This window comes from Procambarus clarkii, chromosome 33 (assembly GCF_040958095.1).
Source record: "Procambarus clarkii isolate CNS0578487 chromosome 33, FALCON_Pclarkii_2.0, whole genome shotgun sequence".
Lineage (NCBI taxonomy): Eukaryota > Metazoa > Arthropoda > Malacostraca > Decapoda > Cambaridae > Procambarus > Procambarus clarkii.
In genome coordinates this window covers 37,532,832-37,556,586 of record NC_091182.1, presented here as the reverse complement: position 1 = coordinate 37,556,586, position 23,755 = coordinate 37,532,832, and the positions used below count along the sequence as shown (strand labels likewise).

The window sequence follows — 23,755 nt, the reverse complement described above, 5'->3', positions numbered from 1 at the left end:
CTGGTTTTCCGGTATTTTTCCACATGAATATTATTTGATATCTGTCTCGTCTCCTTTCTAGCGAGTGCATTTGGAGAGCTTAGAGACGATCCCAATAATTTAGGTGCTTTATCGCGTCTATGTATGTCGTATATGTTCTCTGTACTCCCTCTATTTCAGCAATCTCTCCTGCTCTGAAGAGGGTAGCGAGTACTGAGTAGTACTCAAGACAGGACAGCACTAGTGATTTGAATAGTACAAATACTGTGATGGGATCCCTGGATTTGAAAGTTCTTATAATCCATCCTATCATTTTTCTGGCTGATGCAGTATTTGCTTGATTATGCTCCCTAAATATTAGGTCATTAAACATCATTATTCCCAAGTCCTTTAGATTCTGCTATCCTACTATTGGGAAATTGGATTAGCTAGCTATTTACGCTTCAGCGTGAATAGCTAGCTAATGTGTTGAAATCTTCCTATATACATTTTCTGTGATGAAAAAAGATGAGTGACGGTGGACAGATAAGGGAATACTATACTATAAACCTCATTTTACACTGAGGTTTCATTCACTTTCGTCTGTGTCGTCATAGTTCAGTGACCCGTGACTTTGAGTTTCTGATTAATAAATCATTTCTAAAACTGGTGTTTTAATAGCTCTTTATTATCCTAAATAAACTGAACTAAATAAAACCAAAAATATACTGTAATATGATAGACATCTGCTATTTGAGAAATTATTTTTGTTATTGGCACAAGAACTCCAGTGCGAGTGGACGGGTCTAATCCGTGTGCAAACAACACCATGCGTGTTTCGTTTGATTTCGTCGCCACAGTTTGGTGACCTACGGCTTCAAAATAATAATATTAATAAATCAGTTCTAAAATAAGTATTATTTATAGCTCTTATTATCGTAATAATGGTGGTAAACTACATATACAATCCAAAAATATATAATTTGATGTAAATCCAATATTTGAGAGAAATTTATGTTACTGGATCTGGCTTAAACACCAACCTACTGTAGGGGGTATAGACCTAGTCTGCTTTCACATAGTAGGCACCCAGTGCCATTGACTTTGTCTGCGAGTGACATGTTTGTCCGCCGGTGAAAAAATAATCGCAGAATTTACCCTGCCAGTAATTTTAGTGTACAATAGTTTTCATCAACTGTATTGTAGTACTCAACATACAGCAGAACTACTTATCAGTACAGGTACAGTGCTAACGGCATAATACAGTACAGTACGTATTTACTGTACAGCATTCACAACTCCATGAGAATTCAAGATGGACATAACTTTAACAATAAGGTAAATAAAAACTGTAACACAATATTTTTAATAGAATATAATATATAAGTAAAGTGTATAATACGATGCCTTTTTATTGTTTACAAGGAAAAAAAGACACCGACGCAAATGCCTCTTGAAGGTCACCTCTTGCAACGAATCCAACGCTGCAACGAACTGGGGTTGGTCCCAAATAGTACGTTGAATTGAGGTTGTACTGTACCAGTTATTCCCATTGACCTCATTTTGTGAGCTATCATTCCTGGTCACATTTATCGAATGCCTTTGCAAAGTTTGTGTTTACCGCATCTGCATTCTGTTTTTCTTCTAATGCCTCGGTGATTTTGTCGTAATGGTCAAGTAGCTATGAGAGGCATGATCTTACCGCTCTAAATCCATGTTGGCCTGGGTTGTGAAGGTCATTGGTCTCACTGAAACTGGTGACCTGACTCCTAATCACTCTCTCAAATGCTTTTATTATGTGGGACGTTAGTGCACTGGTCTATAAGCCATTGCCAATGCTTTGCTCCCTTCCTTGTGTAGAGGGGCTATGTCTGCTGATTTAAGAGCATCTGGTATTTTCCCCATGTCGAAGGTCTTCCTCCACACTATAACAAGTGCCTGTGCTACTGGCAGTTTGCATTTCTTTATAAATGTTGAATTCCATGAGTCTCGACCCAGGGCTGAGTGCATGGACATGTTGTCAATTTCCCTTCCAAAATCTGACACACTCGTGTTGATATCAGTTATAGTTACAGGGGTTTGGATATCCCGCATAAAGAAGTTGTCTGGATCTTCCACTTTCATGCTGATTATTGGAGTGGTAAACATGTCCTCATACTGCTTTTTTAGGATATCACTAATTTTGTCATCCTCAGTGAATGATCCCTTCACTCGTATGAATAGGTCCAATTCTAGCACTGGTTTCTGCTTTTGAATTGGCATAGCTGAAGAAATATTTTGGGTTCGAGATAGTTTCAGATAACCTCACCAGACTTACTGGTAATCAAGAAACACCACCAGACTCACCGGGTTGCACTTGCACCGTGTTATGGCCTCACTTAGGCAGTAGCCGGGTTCTTTACTTATCAAACTGTATATGGGGCTTGCCAGTGTGTTGCTGGAGACCCCCTGCCGGTGTGTTGCTGGAGACCCCTGCCAGTGTGTTGCTGGAGACCCCTGCCGGTGTGTTGCTGGAGACCCCTGCCAGTGTGTTGCTGGAGACCCCTGCCAGTGTGTTGCTGGAGACCCCTGCCGGTGTGTTGCTGGAGACCCCTGCCAGTGTGTGTTGCTGGAGATCCCTGCCAGTGTGTTGCTAGAGACCCCTGCCAGTGTGTTGCTGGAGACCCCTGCCAGTGTGATGCTGGAGACCCCTGCCAGTGTGATGCTGGAGACCTCTGCTAGTGTGTTGCTGGAGACCCCTGCCAGTGTGTTGCTGGAGACCCCTGCCAGTGTGTTGCTGGAGACCCCTGCCAGTGTGTTGCTGGAGACCCCTGCCAGTGTGTTGCTGGAGACCTCTGCCTGTGTTGCTGGAAACCCCTGCCAGTGTATTGCTGGAGACCCCTACCGGTGTGTTGCTGGAGACCCCTGCCAGTGTGTTGCTGGAGACCTCTGCCAGTGTTGCTGGAGAGTAGAAGTGGTGTTGTGGCACCGTGACAATACTGCGTAGGACTGGCCCATAATTTACTGAGCAAGGTGAACTCGTCAGCATGAGGACCATCGAAGACAGACTCAGGGAGGGAACCTTGAGTGGTGTACAATAGAAGATGGAAGTGGACATGCCAGGAAAGAAGAATGCAGAAGTTTTATAGTTTCCTGTGTGAATGTGACACCTGCAGTGTTATGTGCTGTACATATGTATATAGTTAAGAAGTACACTTGGTGACAGTTCTGTTTAGTGTTGTATACCCCCTTTTCCGGTAGATTGATTATTACTGCCAGTTCTTAATAACTTACCTATGACTCGGGGGTGGGATTGAGTAAGAAGAGGCACTAAGGTCCTATATACAGTTTGATAAGTAAAGAACCCGGCTACTGGCTAAGTGAAACCATAACACGGTGCAAGTGCAACCCGGTGAGTCTGGTGGTGTTTCTTTATTACCAATAAGTCAGGTGTGGTTACTTGAAAGTGTCTCGAACCCTGAGCATGAATAACTGCCAACATATGGCAGGCTCCCAGGAGTTTCCGACTTCCATGCTCACTATGCATCATTACAGAACTGATAAACCATGAACCGATGAACCTGACTGAGGGGGAGGGAATCTGGGAGCCAGCGAGGTTCCACTAAAAAAGCGTTTCATTACACTGAATGCTAGGTTTCTGGTGGCTCCTTAAAGCTATCAAAGAACAGAGAAGAGGGAAAAACATGGGATTTACCAAGGAGGGAAAAAACAACAACTACACATGCCCCCAGGACCCAGAGAGACCTCCCAAACACCTGAGCCTGGAAAGCAACCCCACAATACATAAGGGAAACACAATGGCCAGCCATGAAAATGTGAACATCATGCGCTCAAGGGTAAATGGCAGGCTGGCTAAATTTAATGACACTGAGAACAACGCAGGACAATCGTGCTTCCATAAAATGAACTATGGAAACAGGGTCAACCAACAGGACTTCAACTGAAGCTGAGTAGGCAGTGTGCAGGTAGCGATGAGCTCCCATGACTGGATACAATAAATGATGAACCCTCAGCCAAATAAACAAAGTATCATACACCAAGGAACCCCCCCTGGAAGTCTACTGTCTCACTTTTTAGCAGAAAAAGTTGCAAATGAAGAAACGACCCAGAAGGCCAAAGGAAGAGAACCTAAAACACTAGAAGAGAGCACAAAGCTGCCCAATCTGAAAACTGGTGGTAAGGGTAAGAGGGTAAGGGTCAACAAAAACAGTGCCAACAGAAAGGTATCCTGGACCAAACGGGTAACCAGGAACTGGAGGGAGGAAAAAACACTAACACTGAAACGAGAGACCAAGATGACTCAGGAGTAGCATGAACCAGCCAGTGGTAAGAGAGAGCATGAGACAACTTATGAAATGGTGCCGAGGAAGTATCAACGCCAAATGTCAACAAGAGTGGCTCCATCAAAACTGCGTGATAAGAGCAGACAGTAGTAGGCATAAAGTGCCAATAAACAACAACCAAGACAAGGGAACAAGACCACCAGAATAGACACAGAAGAAAGATGATGAAAAGAGACAGAGAGGCAAAAAAGAGTGCCAGGAAATTTCCCACTGCCACCAAGACAAAAGACGAAGGTGGAACATTAACACATTAGCCAACTTGCACCATACAAATGGTAGTATACTCGCATCAGAAACTCCTGATGCTTTGATATGCAGAGAAGGCTGAACCAGCAAGGTACATACATCACTGGTATGATCTGCTGAAAGAGGCAGAGCTGTGAAAAAATGTCTGGGTTTGGACACTGGGCCAAAAAGAGTCAGGGAAAATCACCTTGCCCAAGCACATGTTCAATCTGGACAATAACTAGATCAACAACTGAACAAGGAGAATAAGAGATACAGGAATCCCTCCCCCCCTCAAGCAGTCTATCCAAAAGGCACCCACTGTGACAGCCTCACAACTGGGAGAATGGAGCCATGAAGGAGAGTCTACTGGTTCAATGCTGACATGATGAGGTCCACCACAGAGCGACCAAATGTCTTGCAGAGAAACTGGAAGGACGTATTGATGATGGTCCACTCCTTGAAAAGGGACGAAAACGAGATAACCACTCATGAGAATGCCTGACACACCACACACGTGCTCTACATGGGGAAACAAACCCTAAGGAGGCAGAAGCTGAGCTGCTCAAAGACTCCAGCTCCAAAACCATAAGTACCTAACTATCCTTCACTGCAACAAATGAGCGAGCAGTTGAAATGAAGCCGGGAAACAGAGTCCAGAGAAAAACAAAATCTCTGAAGGGCCTGCCACACAGCCACTAACCATGGACACAACTTGAAAAGCCCACAACAAAGACCTGCAGAAGTACCAGTCGGAGAAGGGAAGGGCAACCTGGGAAGCAGACCCCAGTGGTGGCTGACCCCAACCAGGAACTGGAGTGGATCTAACACAGAAGGGCTGTCACCACGCTGAGAAGGTGGTGGAGGCCAAGACCGTCAGTAGTTTCAAAGCATTATATGACAAAGAGTGCTGGGAAGACGGGACACCACGAGCGTAGCTCTCATCCTGTAACTACACTTAGGTAATTGCACTTAGGTAATTACCACCCAAGAGAAGCAAAGCCTTCACAAAAAGGCCTCAACTGAGAGGCTGGTGAGTAGCAAATTCCACTGAAAGGACTGAAGAAACAGTCCCTAGCAGAAGAGAGAAGGGACAGATAAGAGGAAAATGAATCTAGACCAGCACGATCCGCTGATACATGAGACAGACCAAGAAAAAGCCACCTAAAGTAAGGAGGAAGAGTCACTGGGCCCTGGAAATGTACACTCAGTGGGAAGGTAAATGGGGCCCAGCCAAGGAACTTTGCTTGACCATGCACATAAAAGGAAGGCCTCAATGCCCCAAGCAAAAAACCCTCCACTGACAGAAACAAAGACTAGGAAGGGTTGAAGGACATGCAGGGAGACTCCTCAGGCTTTACCTCCACCCTCCAGTCCCAAAAGTCTGTAAACAAGACTCTCAAGCCATAGCTGAGCTTTATGTCTTATGCCTGAACAGATAGGACATCATCACTAGCAGTCAAGGAAACGAACCACAGACACTCCTCAGAGTAGACAACTCAAAATCCTGGCAGGAAACAATGGCTCAACTGTCTTTGGTATCAAAGTGGAAGGATCAACCCCCAGAGAAGGCCAAGCTACACCTCAGAACAAGGGGGTCTGCACAAAAACAGCTAGGTGGACTATGGAAGGACCATCAGCAGAAAGGTCAAAATCAGAAACATCAGCTGGTCCAACCCCAAAACCCCCAAAACAAAACAGGCCGACTTCAGGGCAACCGCAGGAACATGAATCCGTAACAACAAATGGACAAACGAACCCGAAGCAGCAGTGGCCTCAGGAGTCTTAACAAAGTAGCAAAACCAAAAGACGTAGGCTTGAACAATAATAGCGAACCTGTAAACCTAAACATGACAGGCCGTGGGGGTATAGGGTAATACTGACCCAATAGGCAGCAGCAGGAGACAACAACACTGACCATCAGTTTGCAGCAAAACCGACATGACAACCATCAAACTCGCAAGTAGCATGTGTGAGTTCGTCAATTCGACCAATATGAGTCATGCTGCAGACGAGTTGCCAAGGCCTCAAAGAGTGTAGTCAAGCAGAACACCCAGGCACTAGAGATGCTTGCTGAAAGAACTTACACTGAATGCAGCCTACAGGATGAACACTGCTACGAAGGGCATCAGTGGCATACTGAATAAACAGCTTGCAAAATTTCAGTGCTGCCCATAACAATGAAACACCAAACAGATCCAACCGCAGGGTACCACAGAGGAGTCAAAGACTCGAGCACTACCCAGGGTGAGGCTCTCTACACAGTAGCCTGGCCTCTCAGGGGCCAACTCCTGGATATACCAGAGAAATCACTATCAGGGCAGGAGAAATGCTAAACAAACAATTGGGGGATGGGTTCCCCTAAACAGATGCAGCTCATAGGGAAAAATAGACCAAGTCTATGCAACAAGTGAGGCTTGTGAACATATGCTTGTTAGGCAAATACTAAAGATTAGGAATGATACAGAAGCAACTAGCCTCCACAGGGCAGAGTACAAAGAAAGGCCTACACTTATCTCGGAGAAAAAGTGGGGCTCACTATGGTTTGGTGACTCAGAAAAGTCTAATTGCTTCGACATTAACAGGATTGATGTATTGCAGGCACGAAACTTTGGAGATCATGGGGTTGGGGGGTGGCCATCTGTTGGTGGCCTTTTGCACTAGTGAGTTAATCATTAGGTTTGAATGAATTTTTGCAGAGATGTTTGGCTGTTTTGGTGCTTTGTTCTATTTGAACCTTGCAGTTGTTTGTATGGCTTCACTTAATTTATGGATGTTTTCTCAGTGTGGATGATCATAAATATCCTCAGCTCCCTGTGCGTCTGTGAGAGCAATGGGGAAGCCAGGTTCTAGCTCTGACCCATGGTAGGCCATATAAGACTCCTATGGCTAATATGACTCAGAGGCAAAAGCCATCTCAGCAAGATAGCTTCAAGGGGCCATCAGAGGCTCCTCCAGAAATATAAGGAAATCAAAACACATAACTAATCTAAGAAAAGGAAAGTAAGAAAACATGACAAACAATAGTGTGGGTAAACAACCTCTGTGCCAATACAGTATAACCAAATGCCATCAGCTAACAGTCCACACTAAAGAAGAGAGTCCTGAATCGAAGTTGGAGCAAGATAAACTGCCGGGGACATGCAAGGCAGGTGGTATAAACACTACAATGAAGAGTATATTAAAACAAGATAGAAACCATGGTCCTCATAGGACATGTCCCAATGAATGCTAATACTAACTGATAAGCAAGAGAAAATGGTCCCGAAAGTATGATTGAGAGGGTGCGGACCAGCCAGACCTCAGGGTTATCTTGAGATCTTGAGGTTATCTTGAGATGATTTCGGGGCTTTTAGTGTCCCTGCGGCTCGGTCCTCGACCAGGCCTCCACCCCCAGGAAGCAACCCGTGACAGCTGACTTAACTCCCAGGTACCTATTTACTGCTAGGTAACAGGGTGAAAGAAACTTTGCCCATTTGTTTCTGCCTCGTGCGGGAATCCCAGGGTGACCTGGGATGCCACCCAGGTCGGTTGAACTGGTGCCGAGGTTATTTATTATTTACCTGCTGCCATCTATCATTTGTCTAGCGTCCTTACTTTTCATTTTGTATAAAAAAATAAGTTGTTTAGCATTGCCTGTACTTTCTAGGCAGCTTTATTTTTATTTTTTTTTAGTTTTGGGTCAATCTCTAATCCCCAGACTCCACTTGTCACTTGAATAGTGGGCCGAGTTTGATCCTGGTCTTGGGAAGGCCTGCACAAGTCCAGAGGTCTGGTAGCATTTGTCTGTGGTACCATAGCCTTAAGCACTGGGAAGCTACTCAGGGTCAGCCCAGAAACACTCATTATTTGTGTTTTTATGTGTTCGTGTGTGTAAGTATATATAAGTGCATGTACACATGTAGTTACCTGTGTAGTTACAGGTTGCACAAAAATAAAAACATAAAAATTAAAAACTGAACAAAAACTAAAACAGCCATGTGAAACAAAATATTTTAATTAATAGAAACATTACAAATCTCTACTCAAATTAATCTTACAATCCCTTTGCTTACAAATAAACATTGTTTAGGTAAAAAAATACTGATTAAAAGTGTTGATGGACATGGCAATTGCTACTGAACAACATATGGAAGAGTAGAGAACGAACACTGGGAAACCTTGCTATTACGACGGGCAAGTCTGGGTTCACAGCTACCCCCTTGTGATGTATGCTGGGTCATGGGGTTGGCAGGACGGGAAGGGGGAGGGGGGTCTAGATTTATCCTCCCAATACATTCATGGTTAAGTAGCATTAGGACAACAAAAACATATCAACCATTCAACACTTAAATTCATACTTTATATACAACTCATGAAAAGTAACATAACTGCCAATCACTGTGATTGTGTAAATAATTAACAACTCAGAAAACTAATTAAACAGTTATGAATCTACTAAATCTTCCACTTGACTGTGAGTGAACCTAAATGGTTTACAACCAACAATCTCATCAGGGTCAGTGTTGCCACAGAATGAGAACAATCAATTCCTTCTAAAGTGTTGGAAAGACTTAATAGTACTGTTTTATCATTTTCTAAAGTAGAAATACACTGCGGTTGAAAACAGTTTCAGATTTATTTGGACATGTTCAACCTAAGATTAAAAGCACTATAGACAATACTGACCTTATTTTTTAATTTATAATAAATTTGGACTGGGAGTTATTAAGATGACACAACACACACACAGACATAACAGTGTTGAGTAGTAGTGAGGTTTCCCTGCGTGTCGGTCTGAGTGGCATTAACATGTGGGAGTAGATGAAGCAGTACTATTGAGGCACTGCTAGAGGGAAGGAGGCCAAATAATTTACACTCTTATGTTGTAGGAAAGAGAGTGCTAAACAAGTAAAAAACTATATATATACTGTACAAACATATTTTAACATCATCTACTTTTCATAACAAAACTAATAAGACATAGCAAAAATTTTAAACATGAATTACTAAAGCAATTTGCTTGACAAAATAAATAATTTAATTCCTTGTGCTATATGGTGAAGAGAACGAAGATTCGAGTGCAATACTGTTTATGCATCCTTCACACTGCAAAAATTTATTCCACGGTGCCATTAACATAAAAGAATATAAATAATGCTTAAATTGCTTTCTGACACCTGACTTCAATATTGTAAGGCAATTTTCCAAGTGACAATGATGATCCATTATTTGACGTGATAGCTAATACTTCAAACAACTACAATGGCTCACTTTCACTTGTAGATGCTAATGAACTACTCTGTCCATCTGTCTTCACTAAGCCTAAAGCAGCCTTTAGAAGCGTTACTACATCACTTTTCTTCTGCTGGTCATCTGTATTAAAGAGAAACAAAACCATATTAGGAGATAAAAAAAAACAGCGTTGAATGTAATAAAACGCCATTTTCTGGGCGAGTCCTGGAGGCTCCCCGGAGCTATCCAGGCTGAATGGATATCATTAGACTTTGGCATCAGTCAGTGTGAATGGAGTTCTAGGCCTACCAAGGACCAAGAGCGAGAACCTAGTCACTCAGAGAGGCACAAGGAGCAATGGCAATAGAATCCCCCATGTGGTTGGGAACATTCTATATCTGCCATCAACCGGGACCTATGGCTCCCCGGAGCTACTTCACCAAAGACGAAAAGAAAAGGGACTTAACTGGAAGGCGGTCGGTGCTCACATCTCAATTCGAAGTTGAGACAACTGGCTGCAACCGTCGACCCAAAGCGACACAGGCCCAACTAGGCCCAGGAACAATGACAAGGTAGTGTGCAGCCAGGACCCTGTTCGATCGCCAAAAACCCCGGACCTGAATGTCAGCCCAAGACATGTTACCAAAGACGGCAGCAAGAGCAGCAAACTTACGAACGTCATGGGCATGGGGATAGACCACAGGCTGGCTAGACATAATAACCCTTCGGACGACCTGAGAAACCCATACCCTCGAACAGGGAAGAAGGGGAAACTGGATCAACCCAGAGCGCGTCCCCAGACACAGAAGCCGTGGCGCGCAAATAACGGCGGAGGGCCGCAACCGGACACAACACATGATGCACCCCCCAGCCTGACCAACCAAGCATCAACAACCCAAGGACCCCTCTGGAAAGCAGCAGTCTCATTCTTTGCCAGAAAAGGAGACGGCTGCAACCGAACAAACCTTCAAAAGATCACCACAACCAAAAGAGCAGAAACCCCTGCGCTGGAGAAGAGCCAAACGTGAAGACTCGAGAAGAGCGAACAGGTCTCATAACGGATCAGGCCGATCTGTTGAAAGAGGTGGAGTCGTGGAAAAACCTCTGGGTTCGGACACCGGGCAAGCAGCGCCTGAAACCATGTTCTTCACTGTCACTGATTGGTCGAGTGCCTGGCATCAAGGGAGCCGCGGCATCGAGTTTTCCCGCCCAAGGTGTTATTCTGTCCTGCGGCGCTGTGCCTACCAGACTAGGACCACCTCTGTTCCGGCCAGAGCAGGGGTCTTTTTCCTGTCTATTAAGGTTCAGCCAGCCTATTTTGACTCTATGCTGTCCCCCACTGCTGTTGCAGAATCCTACAGTGATGGGGTGCCGTCAGTAGTCAAATTTAATGAAGATATGTGAAGTCTTAGCCGTCAGCAAGCGTCACTCATAGGTGCAACTAGACTGTTGATTGCGAAGTGAACGCGAGTTATTAGCTTCACCGAAAGCAATCCGTCATCCTATTGCTCAGTAACTGTGAGAAATAAGAATCAAGTAGTGATTCCAGTTGTTTGAAGTGAAGATCGTGTGTAAATCTTCAATAGTGGGAAGCGTGGACTCTGTTTATTTTACTGTCTACGCTATTGCTCCCCGGCGTCCTTCTCGTAGGGAAAAGATACCCAAAGATACTCAAGCGTGCTTTCAATCAGCCTTCTGCAAATACCATGCAAGTGTGTAAACCGGTGTATATTGCGTACGTGCTTTCCACATTTATTGGTGTGGGAGTTCAGCAACTTTCAACCTTAGCATCGTCCGTGTGCATGCTGGCGTTATTCCTGATATACTAAAAACAGCAGAGATAGCACCACTTCATAAAGGAGGAAATAAGGCAGAGGCAAAATATTACAGACCGATAGCACTAACATCGCACATTATAAAAAATTTTGAGAGAGTGCTAAGAAGTAAGATCACAAAATAAATGGAATCACAGCATCTCCATAACCCCGGACAACATGGTTTCAGAACAGGGCGCTCTTGCCTGTCGCAGTTGCTGGAACACTATGATATTGCATTAGATGCTATGGATGACAAACAAAACGCTGATGTAATTTACACAGATTTCGCAAAAGCTTTTGATAAATGTGACCATGGCGTTATTGCACATAAAATGCGTTCAAAAGGAATTACCGGAAAAATAGGCAGATGGATCTACAATTTCCTGACCAACAGAACCCAATGTGTAATAGTCAACAAAATAAAATCTAGCCCATCAACCGTGAAGAGCTCAGTCCCCCAGGGTACTGTGCTTGCTCCAGTACTTTTCCTCATCCTCATATCGGACATAGACAAGAACACAACCTATAGCACTGTATCATCCTTTGCAGATGACACTAGGATCTTCATGAGAGTAGGCAACATAGAGGACACGGCAAACCTTCAGTCAGATGTAGATCAGGTCTTTCTATGGGCTACAGAAAATAATATGGTGTTTAACGAAGATAAGTTCCAGCTCATGCGCTATGAAAAAATGAAAATATAAAAACGGAAACCACGTACAAAACTCAGGCAAATCATAACATAGAACGTAAAGGCAATGTAAAGAATCTGGGTGTACTCATGTCGGAAGACCTTACCTTTAAAGAACACAATAAAGTATCCGTCACAACTGCAAGAAAAATGACAGATTGGATAACAAGAACTTTTAACACTAGAGATGCTATACCGATGATGACACTTTTCAAAACGCTTGTGCTCTCTAGAGTGGAGTACTGCTGCACATAGAGACAGCCACTAGACACTGCTGCACAATGACAGCCCCTTTCAAAGCTGGAGAAATTGCTGACCTGGAGAACGTGCAGAGATCCTTTACTGCTAGAATCCACTCAGTAAAACACCTAAACTATTGGGACCGACTAAAGAGCCTAAATCTGTACTCCCTTGAGCGCAGGCGGGAGAGATATTGTTATGATCTCAGCCTGCAGGAGAAACGAGTCTCCCTCCTTGAGAGTTATTCGTCAAGCCTGACCTGATTAGAAGGTCTAGCGAATATTGAGGTGATAACGCATATGTAAAATAGTTGCTTGGATATGTGTAACAGTTTGAGATTATGGGCAATGAAGAAGAAAACAGATAAATGACTGGCTAGGAGATGTGGACATTTTGCTGGAGGCGTGAGGCTCGCTTCTGGAGGACCTTGACCTCACTTGAGTGCCAGACATCGCAGGGGGAAGCCGCGCTCCGTTGAGCTCCCGTCAGAAGGGAACCCCTAGTGATATATCTCTAAGAGAAGAGAAGTGTGCAGACGTGCCAGCTGTGGAACTGAGCTGGGAACGTTGTGGTCTCAAGTCCTGGTCGAAGAAGAGAGTATCAAGCCGGCCAGAGGCATTATTGTGGGCCGTGGGAGCGCCCTGACCAGACGCCGTCAGAGGGAAAGCGCCCTCGACCAATTAATCTGTGGTAAGCACGATATACGCCAGTTCATAGTGATCGCTTGTAGTTGGTCGTGTGCCCAGCGACAGTAGCAATGTTTATTTATAGGTTAGACATGTTTTAATAAGGCAGAAAGCCTGAAATAAGAGAGTGGAGAGGGAGGAACACGGAGCGACGTCCGACCCCTCTGAGCGCTGGCGGACGACTGAGGGAGCCTGGCTCCGGATGGAGGAAGACCCTCCCAGCGAGTGAGGACCGCCGCCAGGCGAGGTGGAGTATGGACCCGCCCAAAACGGGGGAGTCCACTCTCACTGTATGTAGAGGACAGATAGAGGTTTGAGGCAAGCATATTGTGTGGTTATTTTTGTTTATGTGTTAAAGGGGAACATTTTATTGGAACGTCGATGGGTTGCAGGTTTGTCTTTGGGGAAGAAGTTGCTGAGAACTTCGAAGCCAGCAGATGATGTAGCTGATGAGACTCCAAGGTAGTGGAGCAGAGGACCTCGAGCTGTGAGGAGAAGCAGCAGTGAAGAGGAGTGTCACGTGCTTCTGTAGAGGTGGTGTAGCAGCCAAGAGAGCTGTGGAAGAACCTAACAGAAGGGTGAAGCACCGTAGTTGCACAAGGAAACTTCATGATAGCAGCCTGGAGGAGCTGCAGAGGATCCTGGTAGTGAAGCCCGGCAGAACCTAAGGATATTAGGGTTGTGAACTTCCAGAGGTGGAAGGGGAAGTTCTGGTGGATTACTTATAGGGAGTTGATAGTGTTTGGTTGTCATTAGCGTGCAAGACGCAGTGAGAGGTGAGTGACTGTTGGCATTCTTATGTCAAGGAGTTTTTTTTTTATACTGAAGTATCAATGAACATTTATACTGATATATGTGATTGCATTCAAATGCTGATTTTCTATATACTGTATATATTATCTTGCTGATGGTGCAACAGTGTATGTAGGTTTGATCAACTTGAGGAGGTTAATAGTATCAGGTGGTGAACCAGGAGATAGGATACCACTTGATAAGCTGATAATAGAGTTCTGATGGTGTTGGAGTGCAACCTGATTGTGATATTATAGAGTATAGGATTCATTATTATTATATGTGTGTATGAATCGTGTATGTGCTTTGTCCAGTAAATGTGTCACAATTTGCTGGTGTTTGCCCTTGTCCTAGTGAGGCTTCCCAGGAAGTAGTGAAGAAGGAGAGAGAGAGAGAAAGAACCAAGAACCACTGCTGTGGACAGGGTAGGAGGTAATACTAGTAAGTCATAGGGGATTGAGGAGATCATATCTCATAAGGAGAGAGTGGGGAGTCACAGCGGCTCGAGTGGGTGTGTGCACGTGACAACGAGGCTAAGTGTTGGAGCCGCATCCCCTAAACGTGTGACGTTGAGCCCCTCTCCAAGAGCCAGAAGCGCCAAGGGTGATCTCCTAGCATAAGCACTCTACCGAGTTGTGGGTTGGGTTGTCCGTAGAGAAGGATCAACGAAGACAACACCAACCAACCCACAGTCTATAATAAATTGGGGGCCTGTGTCCGGGAGAGTGAACTGACACACCCACACCCTGTCCAAGAGTGGATTTGTACACCCTTGCTGAAATAAACTGTGTGACCGCAGGTGTATATTCTCTCTCTTGGGAAGACTCACAGGACAAAGATGGATAAGGTGCAAACGTTTGTGGAGTCAGGCAAGCCCGAGGACTTGGAAGGTTGCACGAGGGATCAATTGAAACAAATAGCAGAAAAATGTGGCATCAGGTTGAAAGCATCTAAAGTAGCTGGGATGAAGGATGAGATCCTGAGGCAGTTGAGAGCCAGAAGTGACGCGGCAGAACAAGGAGCCCAGGAAGGAGCTGAAAGTAGAAAGGAGGATGATGGGCAGGATGACATGAGATCCCAGGGATCGAGTAGGAGCAGCAAGAGTAGCCGCAGTAGCAGGAGTAGCCGGAATAGGAGCTTGGAGAGATTCCAGTTAGAGCTCCAGATGCAGCGTGAGGACAAGGAGAGACAGTTCCAGCTGGAAAAGATGAAATTAGAACTCCAGATGAAAAATGAAGCCGAGAAGGAAAAAGAGAAAACCAGACTGGAAATAGAAAAAGAGAAAACCAGAGTAAGAGAACTGGAGTTGGAACAAGAAAAAGAAAAAGCCCAGGTCGAAAAAGAAAAAGAGAGAACAAAACAAATGCAGATAGAAGCGAATAGAACCTTGGCTGAGCAAAGGATTGAATATGGGTTGCCAGAGAGCACCACCCAGGTATCACACCCACCAGATGTTAGGGTTAGGGAGAAGGACATTCCCTTGTTTGTTCCCGAAGAGGCAGAGAGCTTTTTCGAGCACTTTGAAAAAGTAGCCAGCATCAAGGAGTGGCCACAGGAGGAATGGGCCCAGCTGGTCCAGTTAAGATTGACCGGTGCAGCCAGGGAGGCATACACCCAATTGTCACTGGAAGAGTGCCAGGATTATGCCACAGTAAAGAGCAGCATATTGCGCTCGTTTCAGTTAACCCCAGAAGCTTATAGAAAGCGTTTCAGAGAGATGGTGAAAGTTGGAGCATGTACGTTTGCTGAGACAGCAAGAGATCTGGAAAGACGATTCCAGAAGTGGATTGAGGCTGCTGGAGTTGGATCTTATGCTGACCTAAAGCAACTGATGGTCATGGAGAAGTTCTTGGAGATGATGCATCCCGAAACAAAGTTCAAGATCCAAGAAGCAGGGATAATGGAGGTGAAAGATGCCGCAGATAGGGCAGATATGATTACTGAAGCATACAAGAGCTTGAGGGAGAACAGAGTGCAGAATGAGGTGAGATGCAGCAATGGCAGATCCAGTGGAGTCTGGGGAGGAAGAAATTATGAGAGACCCAGAAGAGTCTGGGGTGAGAAAAATTTTGATAAATGGGCAGATAAAAGTAAGTACCCTAAAACTCAGAAGAGTAGGTCGCGCACTTCATCTGAAAGTGAGGATGGAGGAGCAAAACGAGAAACTGATCGTTATCCAGGAAATCAAGGGTCCAGTAAAGCCCCACAGAGTACAAATAGTATGCCTGGCCCGAGGAACTCTCATGTGAGTGGACAAAGTCAGAGCCGCTTTGGTACGTATAGGAGAGATTTCTCCCAGATGAGGTGTTACAATTGTAACGGATTGGGTCACGTGATGCGATATTGTCGGCAGGGCAAAAGAGTTGTGACCCTGGCCATGTGTGACCCCCGAGGTAAATATGCCAATGTGTTCCGAGACAAACCACAGAGAGCGAATTTAGTGAACGAGAGGTATAGGCCGTTCATGAGCAAAGGTTGGATCAGTATAAGAGGCCAACCTGAGGTAGAAGTTGGTATCTTAAGAGATACCGGAGCTAATCAGAGCTTGATTACGAGAAGCCTGATTGGGAATGATCGACGGTTAGCTGGCAGGAGTAAGATGAGAGTATATGGGTTATTGTCTGAGAGTGACATGCCCGTATGTACTGTCCAGCTAAGGTCGGAATATGTGTCGGCGGAGGTGATGTTGGGAGTGTGCCCCGACATACCTGTTCCAGGAGTCCAAGTGATCCTGGGGAATGACTTGTGCGGGACAAAGGTGTTGCCGAGAGTCGTAGCGGAGACTGTGCCAGAGGAGTGCCCAGAAGGCCACTGCACGGGTGGGACACCTGAGAGTGTGAACCTGACTGACATCCGAGGAGATGAGTCAGGAGACCGCCAAGCCATTGAGTACCCTGTCTCGGTAGTGATGAAGACAGAGGTGGCCGACGAGGAAGACACTGGAGAAGGTGAGACAGTGTCGATTCAGCCGGTGGAAGAGATCGATATAGACATAGCATGGCTGTTTGATGAAGGTCCAGCCCAGGCAAATGGAGTCTCGGTGAGGTCAAAAGTGAAGATGGCCCAGCCGAAGAAGAATCATGTGAAGAGAGCGGACCTGAGTAGAGCCCAGACTGCTGAAATTAAGAGTCGGAAGGCGAATGCAACTGTGCTGAGTAGGAATGAGGAAGGATGTGGACATACAGAGGACAAGAGTAGAGCGTCAAGTTGTCCACGAGCACAGAGGCATTTGGGTAGTAGAGTTAAGTTGTTTGAGATGTCAGGAGTTGATATGTTTCACAGAAAACGTGGAGGAGAGATAGTGAAGAAGAGTAATAGCCGGGAAAATGAAAGGAGAAGAGACAGTATGTGTGGAGAGATGCCTACGAGCACTCTGGGAGAGGTAGAGCGACATGCACGGTCGAGTGCTGTTGAGTGTAGTACAGTGCTTGAAGAAACTTTTAGGGAACGAAGAAGAGTCGAAGGAGAAGAAATGGAGTGGTATAGAAGTGAAAAGTGTAGGAAGAGGAAGATGATACAAGCATGGATGAATAGAAGAAAGCCGAGGACTCGATGGAAGTCAAACAGGACGATGTCTTGGATAAATGAGGAGACGAAAGGGAGAATCGTCGGTGAAGACGAGGGAGTGAAGTATGATGACAGGAGGCGAAAGTATAATGGCAGTAGATGGAAGTATGAAGACGACAGAGGAGGTACAGACAGTAGATGTCTGACTCTGGACGTGAAGAGAGGAAGACGAGGAAACGGAGGGTGGAGACAATAAGTAGAGTGGACCAATGGATTGCAGGCGTCCAAGGAGGACAGCCTAGCCAAGAGGTGCCAGAGAGGTCAGATCATTTGTGAGAAGAACATGTTCCTGGAGAGTTGTGAGCCAGATGTTGCAAGGTGCAACGAATTAATTGTAGACTCCTAAGAGAGTATATTGGTTGAAGAACGAGACAGTGTGGTGGCGGATGTATTATCCCGAGCTTTGCCACTGGAATAACTCTCAAAAATAAGGGGAGGGGAGTGTTATGATCTCAGCCTGCAGGAGAAACGAGTCTCCCTCCTTGAGAGTTATTCGTCAAGCCTGACCTGATTAGAAGGTCTAGCGAATATTGAGGTGATAACGCATATGTAAAATAGTTGCTTGGATATGTGTAACAGTTTGAGATTATGGGCAATGAAGAAGAAAACAGATAAATGACTGGCTAGGAGATGTGGACATTTTGCTGGAGGCGTGAGGCTCGCTTCTGGAGGACCTTGACCTCACTTGAGTGCCAGACATCGCAGGGGGAAGCCGCGCTCCGTTGAGCTCCCGTCAGAAGGGAACCCCAAGTGATATATCTCTAAGAGAAGAGAAGTGTGCAGACGTGCCAGCTGTGGAACTGAGCTGGGAACGTTGTGGTCTCAAGTCCTGGTCGAAGAAGAGAGTATCAAGCCAGCCAGAGGCATTATTGTGGGCCGTGGGAGCGCCCTGACCAGACGCCGTCAGAGGGAAAGCGCCCTCGACCAATTAATCTGTGGTAAGCACGATATACGCCAGTTCATAGTGATCGCTTGTAGTTGGTCGTGTGCCCAGCGACAGTAGCAATGTTTATTTATAGGTTAGACATGTTTTAATAAGGCAGAAAGCCTGAAATAAGAGAGTGGAGAGGGAGGAACACGGAGCGACGTCCGACCCCTCTGAGCGCTGGCGGACGACTGAGGGAGCCTGGCTCCGGATGGAGGAAGACCCTCCCAGCGAGTGAGGACCGCCGCCAGGCGAGGTGGAGTATGGACCCGCCCAAAACGGGGGAGTCCACTCTCACTGTATGTAGAGGACAGATAGAGGTTTGAGGCAAGCATATTGTGTGGTTATTTTTGTTTATGTGTTAAAGGGGAACATTTTATTGGAACGTCGATGGGTTGCAGGTTTGTCTTTGGGGAAGAAGTTGCTGAGAACTTCGAAGCCAGCAGATGATGTAGCTGATGAGACTCCAAGGTAGTGGAGCAGAGGACCTCGAGCTGTGAGGAGAAGCAGCAGTGAAGAGGAGTGTCACGTGCTTCTGTAGAGGTGGTGTAGCAGCCAAGAGAGCTGTGGAAGAACCTAACAGAAGGGTGAAGCACCGTAGTTGCACAAGGAAACTTCATGATAGCAGCCTGGAGGAGCTGCAGAGGATCCTGGTAGTGAAGCCCGGCAGAACCTAAGGATATTAGGGTTGTGAACTTCCAGAGGTGGAAGGGGAAGTTCTGGTGGATTACTTATAGGGAGTTGATAGTGTTTGGTTGTCATTAGCGTGCAAGACGCAGTGAGAGGTGAGTGACTGTTGGCATTCTTATGTCAAGGAGTTTTTTTTTATACTGAAGTATCAATGAACATTTATACTGATATATGTGATTGCATTCAAATGCTGATTTTCTATATACTGTATATATTATCTTGCTGATGGTGCAACAGTGTATGTAGGTTTGATCAACTTGAGGAGGTTAATAGTATCAGGTGGTGAACCAGGAGATAGGATACCACTTGATAAGCTGATAATAGAGTTCTGATGGTGTTGGAGTGCAACCTGATTGTGATATTATAGAGTATAGGATTCATTATTATTATATGTGTGTATGAATCGTGTATGTGCTTTGTCCAGTAAATGTGTCACAATTTGCTGGTGTTTGCCCTTGTCCTAGTGAGGCTTCCCAGGAAGTAGTGAAGAAGGAGAGAGAGAGAGAAAGAACCAAGAACCACTGCTGTGGACAGGGTAGGAGGTAATACTAGTAAGTCATAGGGGATTGAGGAGATCATATCTCATAAGGAGAGAGTGGGGAGTCACAGCGGCTCGAGTGGGTGTGTGCACGTGACAACGAGGCTAAGTGTTGGAGCCGCATCCCCTAAACGTGTGACGTTGAGCCCCTCTCCAAGAGCCAGAAGCGCCAAGGGTGATCTCCTAGCATAAGCACTCTACCGAGTTGTGGGTTGGGTTGTCCGTAGAGAAGGATCAACGAAGACAACACCAACCAACCCACAGTCTATAATAATATATAATAATTTACACGTGGAAAATATTAGAGGGGCTGGTCCCAAACCTGCACACAGAAATAACATCACATGAGACCAGAAGACATGGCAGGATGTGCAGAATACCCCCGTTGAAAAGCAGAGGTGCAACAGGTACTCTGAGAGAGAACTCTATCAACATCAGAGGCCCGAGACAGTTCAACACACTTCCGCTACACATAAGGGGAATAACTGGCAATCCCCTCACAGTGTTCAAGAGAGAACTGGATAAGCACCTCCAAAGGATACCTGATCAACCAGGCTGTGACTCATACGTCAGGCTGCGAGCAGCCGCGTCCAACAGCCTGGTTGATCAGTCCAGCAACCAGGAGGCCTGGTCGACGACCGGGCCGCGGGTCACTGTATGTTTAACCCATTTCCGTGCCGTTCTATTCTTTACTTCCAGGAGACATGCTGACGTAGACAAAGTAAGGTTAATTGTATTATTCCTTATTATTATTTTTATTGACACATGTGTCAGTATGTTGTGTTCATCAGTGTGAACTATATTAGGTGATCTCTGTGACCCGGTGTACTTTAGTGTAATTATTGTGTCGGTCTCTGTGACCTGTATTGTTGTGACTCAGTGTCATTATTACGTATTGTTGCATTGGTCTTGTTGACCCCGTACTGTTATACTTTGTGTTCATTTGTCCATGAGACGTCAGTATACTTGTGTTCATTTATCTTTGAGATGTCAGTGTAACTCCATGTTCATTTATCCTTGAGACGTCAGTATACAGTACTTGTGTTCATTATCCTTGAGACATCAGTATACTCTGTGTTCATTCATTTATTCTTGAGATGTCAGTGTAACTCCGTGTTCATTTAGCCTTGAGACCTCAGTATACTTGTGTTCATTATCATTGATCCCAGATCTCACATCTGGCATCTGTCAGTGTAACCTTGTGTTCATTATTCTGGAGTAGTCAGTGTACCCAGTGTTCTTTGCTCTTGAGACGTCAGAGTATTAATTTAACGTAATTGATTATCGTTTGATTTAGTACGCGGTGATTAGTAATCGTGTTGACTGATCGGTGTTTATTAAACAGTCTCAGTGACGCCGAGCTATAACGTGAATTCTTCGTGAATCGAGTTGAGCTGTCAAGTTGTGACAGATCCTCGAACGATTACTCAGGGATTGCTAATTACCCGTAAGCTATTGTTTATTTCATTGACTTTGTTTTGATCTGTTAGCCCGTCTGTGTTGGCAGTGCTTGTTAACGTAGTTTACATTGTTTTGATTGGTATGTCTTGGTGACATAATAACGTAATTGGATTTACTAAGTAAACATTTGTTTTGCTTTGATTGAAATTGATGGGACGAGCTGCAATTGCGTCTGGAGTGGTCGCCCACTGTTGTTAAGATTAGTGTTAGTACTGCGAGCAGATCGAACCGGAAGCAGTGATTTCGGTTAGCCTAGCCTTGTTAAGCGCCACGACAGACATTAACGTAACGTCAGATTATTTTTGCCATGTATCGTTAGTATTAAGTTTTATGAATAAACTGTTTGTTGAACTACAAGTGCCTTTACGTTCACACCTTCAAGACCCTTGCATCTAGTTATTGCTTTGCCAGTACTGTTTAAATAGTGATTATTTGTAAGTTGCCTGGATTACTTGGACTCGAACCCTTTTCATGGCCATACACATTAAATAAAAATTTATTTGATGTGAGGACCATATGAGCTACTCTGATTACCACCCTCAGTGGTACCAGAAGCTCCACGACTCAGTGGATAAGGAGTGCCAAGGATTTGGACTCCTGCATGTTGCTCTATGCATCCCTGGTCAGTCATTAACCCTTAAACCGCGCAAATCATATATATATATATATGGTATCAGTGACAAAACCGAAACCGCGCACATCATATATATATATATATATGATTTCGCGTCTAGCACAATAATTTAAATGCCCCGCCTGGGATAGGGGCAGCTATAGTACAGCCACGACTGATAGTTGCCAGATGCCACCTAGAAAAAAACCAGCGTTGAATGTAATGAAACGCCATTTTCTGGGTGAGCCCCGGAGGCTCCCTGGAGCTTATCGGGCTAATGTATGTTATGTTAGACCGGGACATTAGCTAAGGAGTTCAGACCTACCAGGGACCAGCGCCAGAACCTGGCCCCTTCAGAGAGGTTTCAGGGAGCAATGGCCCTGGAAAACCCCATATGGTTGGGGGTTTTCCTTATCTGCCATCGACCGGGGTTAGGCACCCAGAAAGGTAGGCGTAACAAAACAAACCCCACATGGTAAGAAACTACAACAAAAACCGAACAGAGAGGTAGAAAACTCCCTACAATCCCAAGCAAACAAGCAAACATCACACTTTACTGCCGCGCCGATCGTCCGCGCAGCCCTCCCCACCCCGGGAGGGGGAGGGGGGAGCCCCGGACCTACCGCGCCGGCTGCCAAGCTCCAGTTCGGAAGCTAAGCTTCAACCAACGCGAAAAAACCGCCGACCGGTGGGAGGGAGGGTTTCCAGGGAGCCTCCGGGGCTCACCCAGAAAATGGCGTTTCATTACATTCAACGCTGGTTTTCTGTGGGGAGCCCCTACGGCTCCCTGGAGCTTCATACCCAAAGAGAAGGAAAAGAAAGGGCTAACCCGGGAGGCGGCCGCCACAAACTCTGCAACGCAAAGCCAAGACAACTGGTCGCAAACCTGCGACCCAAGGCAACAAGAACGCCCAAGAACAGACGCACATATGGATGGGCGGCCAAAAACCTGTACGACCCACAATTCCCTGCGCCCGAAATGAGCCCGAGACGTCACCAACACAGCAGCAATTGCTGCAAACGTCTGAACAGCACGGGCGCAAAGACAGACCGCAGGAAGAAGGAAAACACTGCGGACGACCCGGGAGACACGAGCCCTGAAAACAGGGAACGAAGGAACCGGATCAACCACAGCGCATCCCCAGGCACGGTACGCCGGCAACAGCAAAAAGCACAACTGGACAACACAGGACACACCCCCCGGCCAAACCAAACAAGTACCAATACCCCAAGAACCCCTCCGGAAAGCAGCCGTCTCGACCGTCGCCAGGACAGAGAAAGGCTGCACACCAATAAAGCTACCACCAGTACCAAAGAGGAGGAAACTGAAACCGAAGGGGCTACCACAAACTGAGGGGAAGAGAAGAAGGCACCCTGAACAAGGACCAGGATGGCTCAGGCGACTCATGAGCAGGCCGGAGGGGAAACAAAACGCGAGAAAACGTAATAAACGTCATACAGTCTCCAAGACGAAGCTCGCAGGTGGGACACCGTCAACAAAGCCACCTGAACACCATAGAGATGGCGATACCTGCGTCAAAATACCAGACGCGAAGAGCCAAAGTTAAGGCCGAACCAGTCACGGACAGGACCGATTCGGCCTGCTGAAAGAGGCGAAGCCTCAGGAAAAACGCCCCGGGTACGGACACCTATCAAGCAGCGTCTGAAAAGAAGGCCGGGCCGGCCACCGTGGAACCATAAGGACTGTTCTCGTGGGAATGGGCTGCAACCGAGCCAGAACCCGAAGCAACAGCTGGACCGGGAGAAGAGGTACAGGTACCCCCCACCTCGACCAGGCCTGCCGAAAGCCTCCACCGTGAAGTCCTCGCAGGTGGGAAGGGCGCCACAAAACGGGCGACGCCTAGACCACGCCGACCCGAAGACGTCCATGGCCAGGAGTCCATAAGCCCAACAGAGCCAACAAAACGAATCGGCGACGACTGGCCAACCCACGAAGAGGAATGAACCGAGACAGCTGTCCACTAGGACGCAGGA

At 46.0% G+C, this 23,755-nt stretch overlaps 1 protein-coding gene across 1 annotated transcript in view; it reads right to left on the bottom strand.

Annotated features, from left to right (window-relative positions):
* Positions 1-8,507: 8,507 nt before the first annotated feature.
* Etl1 (SWI/SNF-related, matrix-associated actin-dependent regulator of chromatin, subfamily a, containing DEAD/H box 1) overlaps positions 8,508-23,755 on the bottom strand; it is a 226,228-nt gene continuing 210,980 nt past the window's right edge. Inside the window, exon 23 of the mRNA XM_045753686.2 lies at positions 8,508-9,881. Within this exon, the coding sequence (XP_045609642.2) occupies positions 9,766-9,881 (116 nt within the window). The 3' untranslated portion in view covers positions 8,508-9,765. The remainder of the gene's footprint in view (positions 9,882-23,755) is intronic.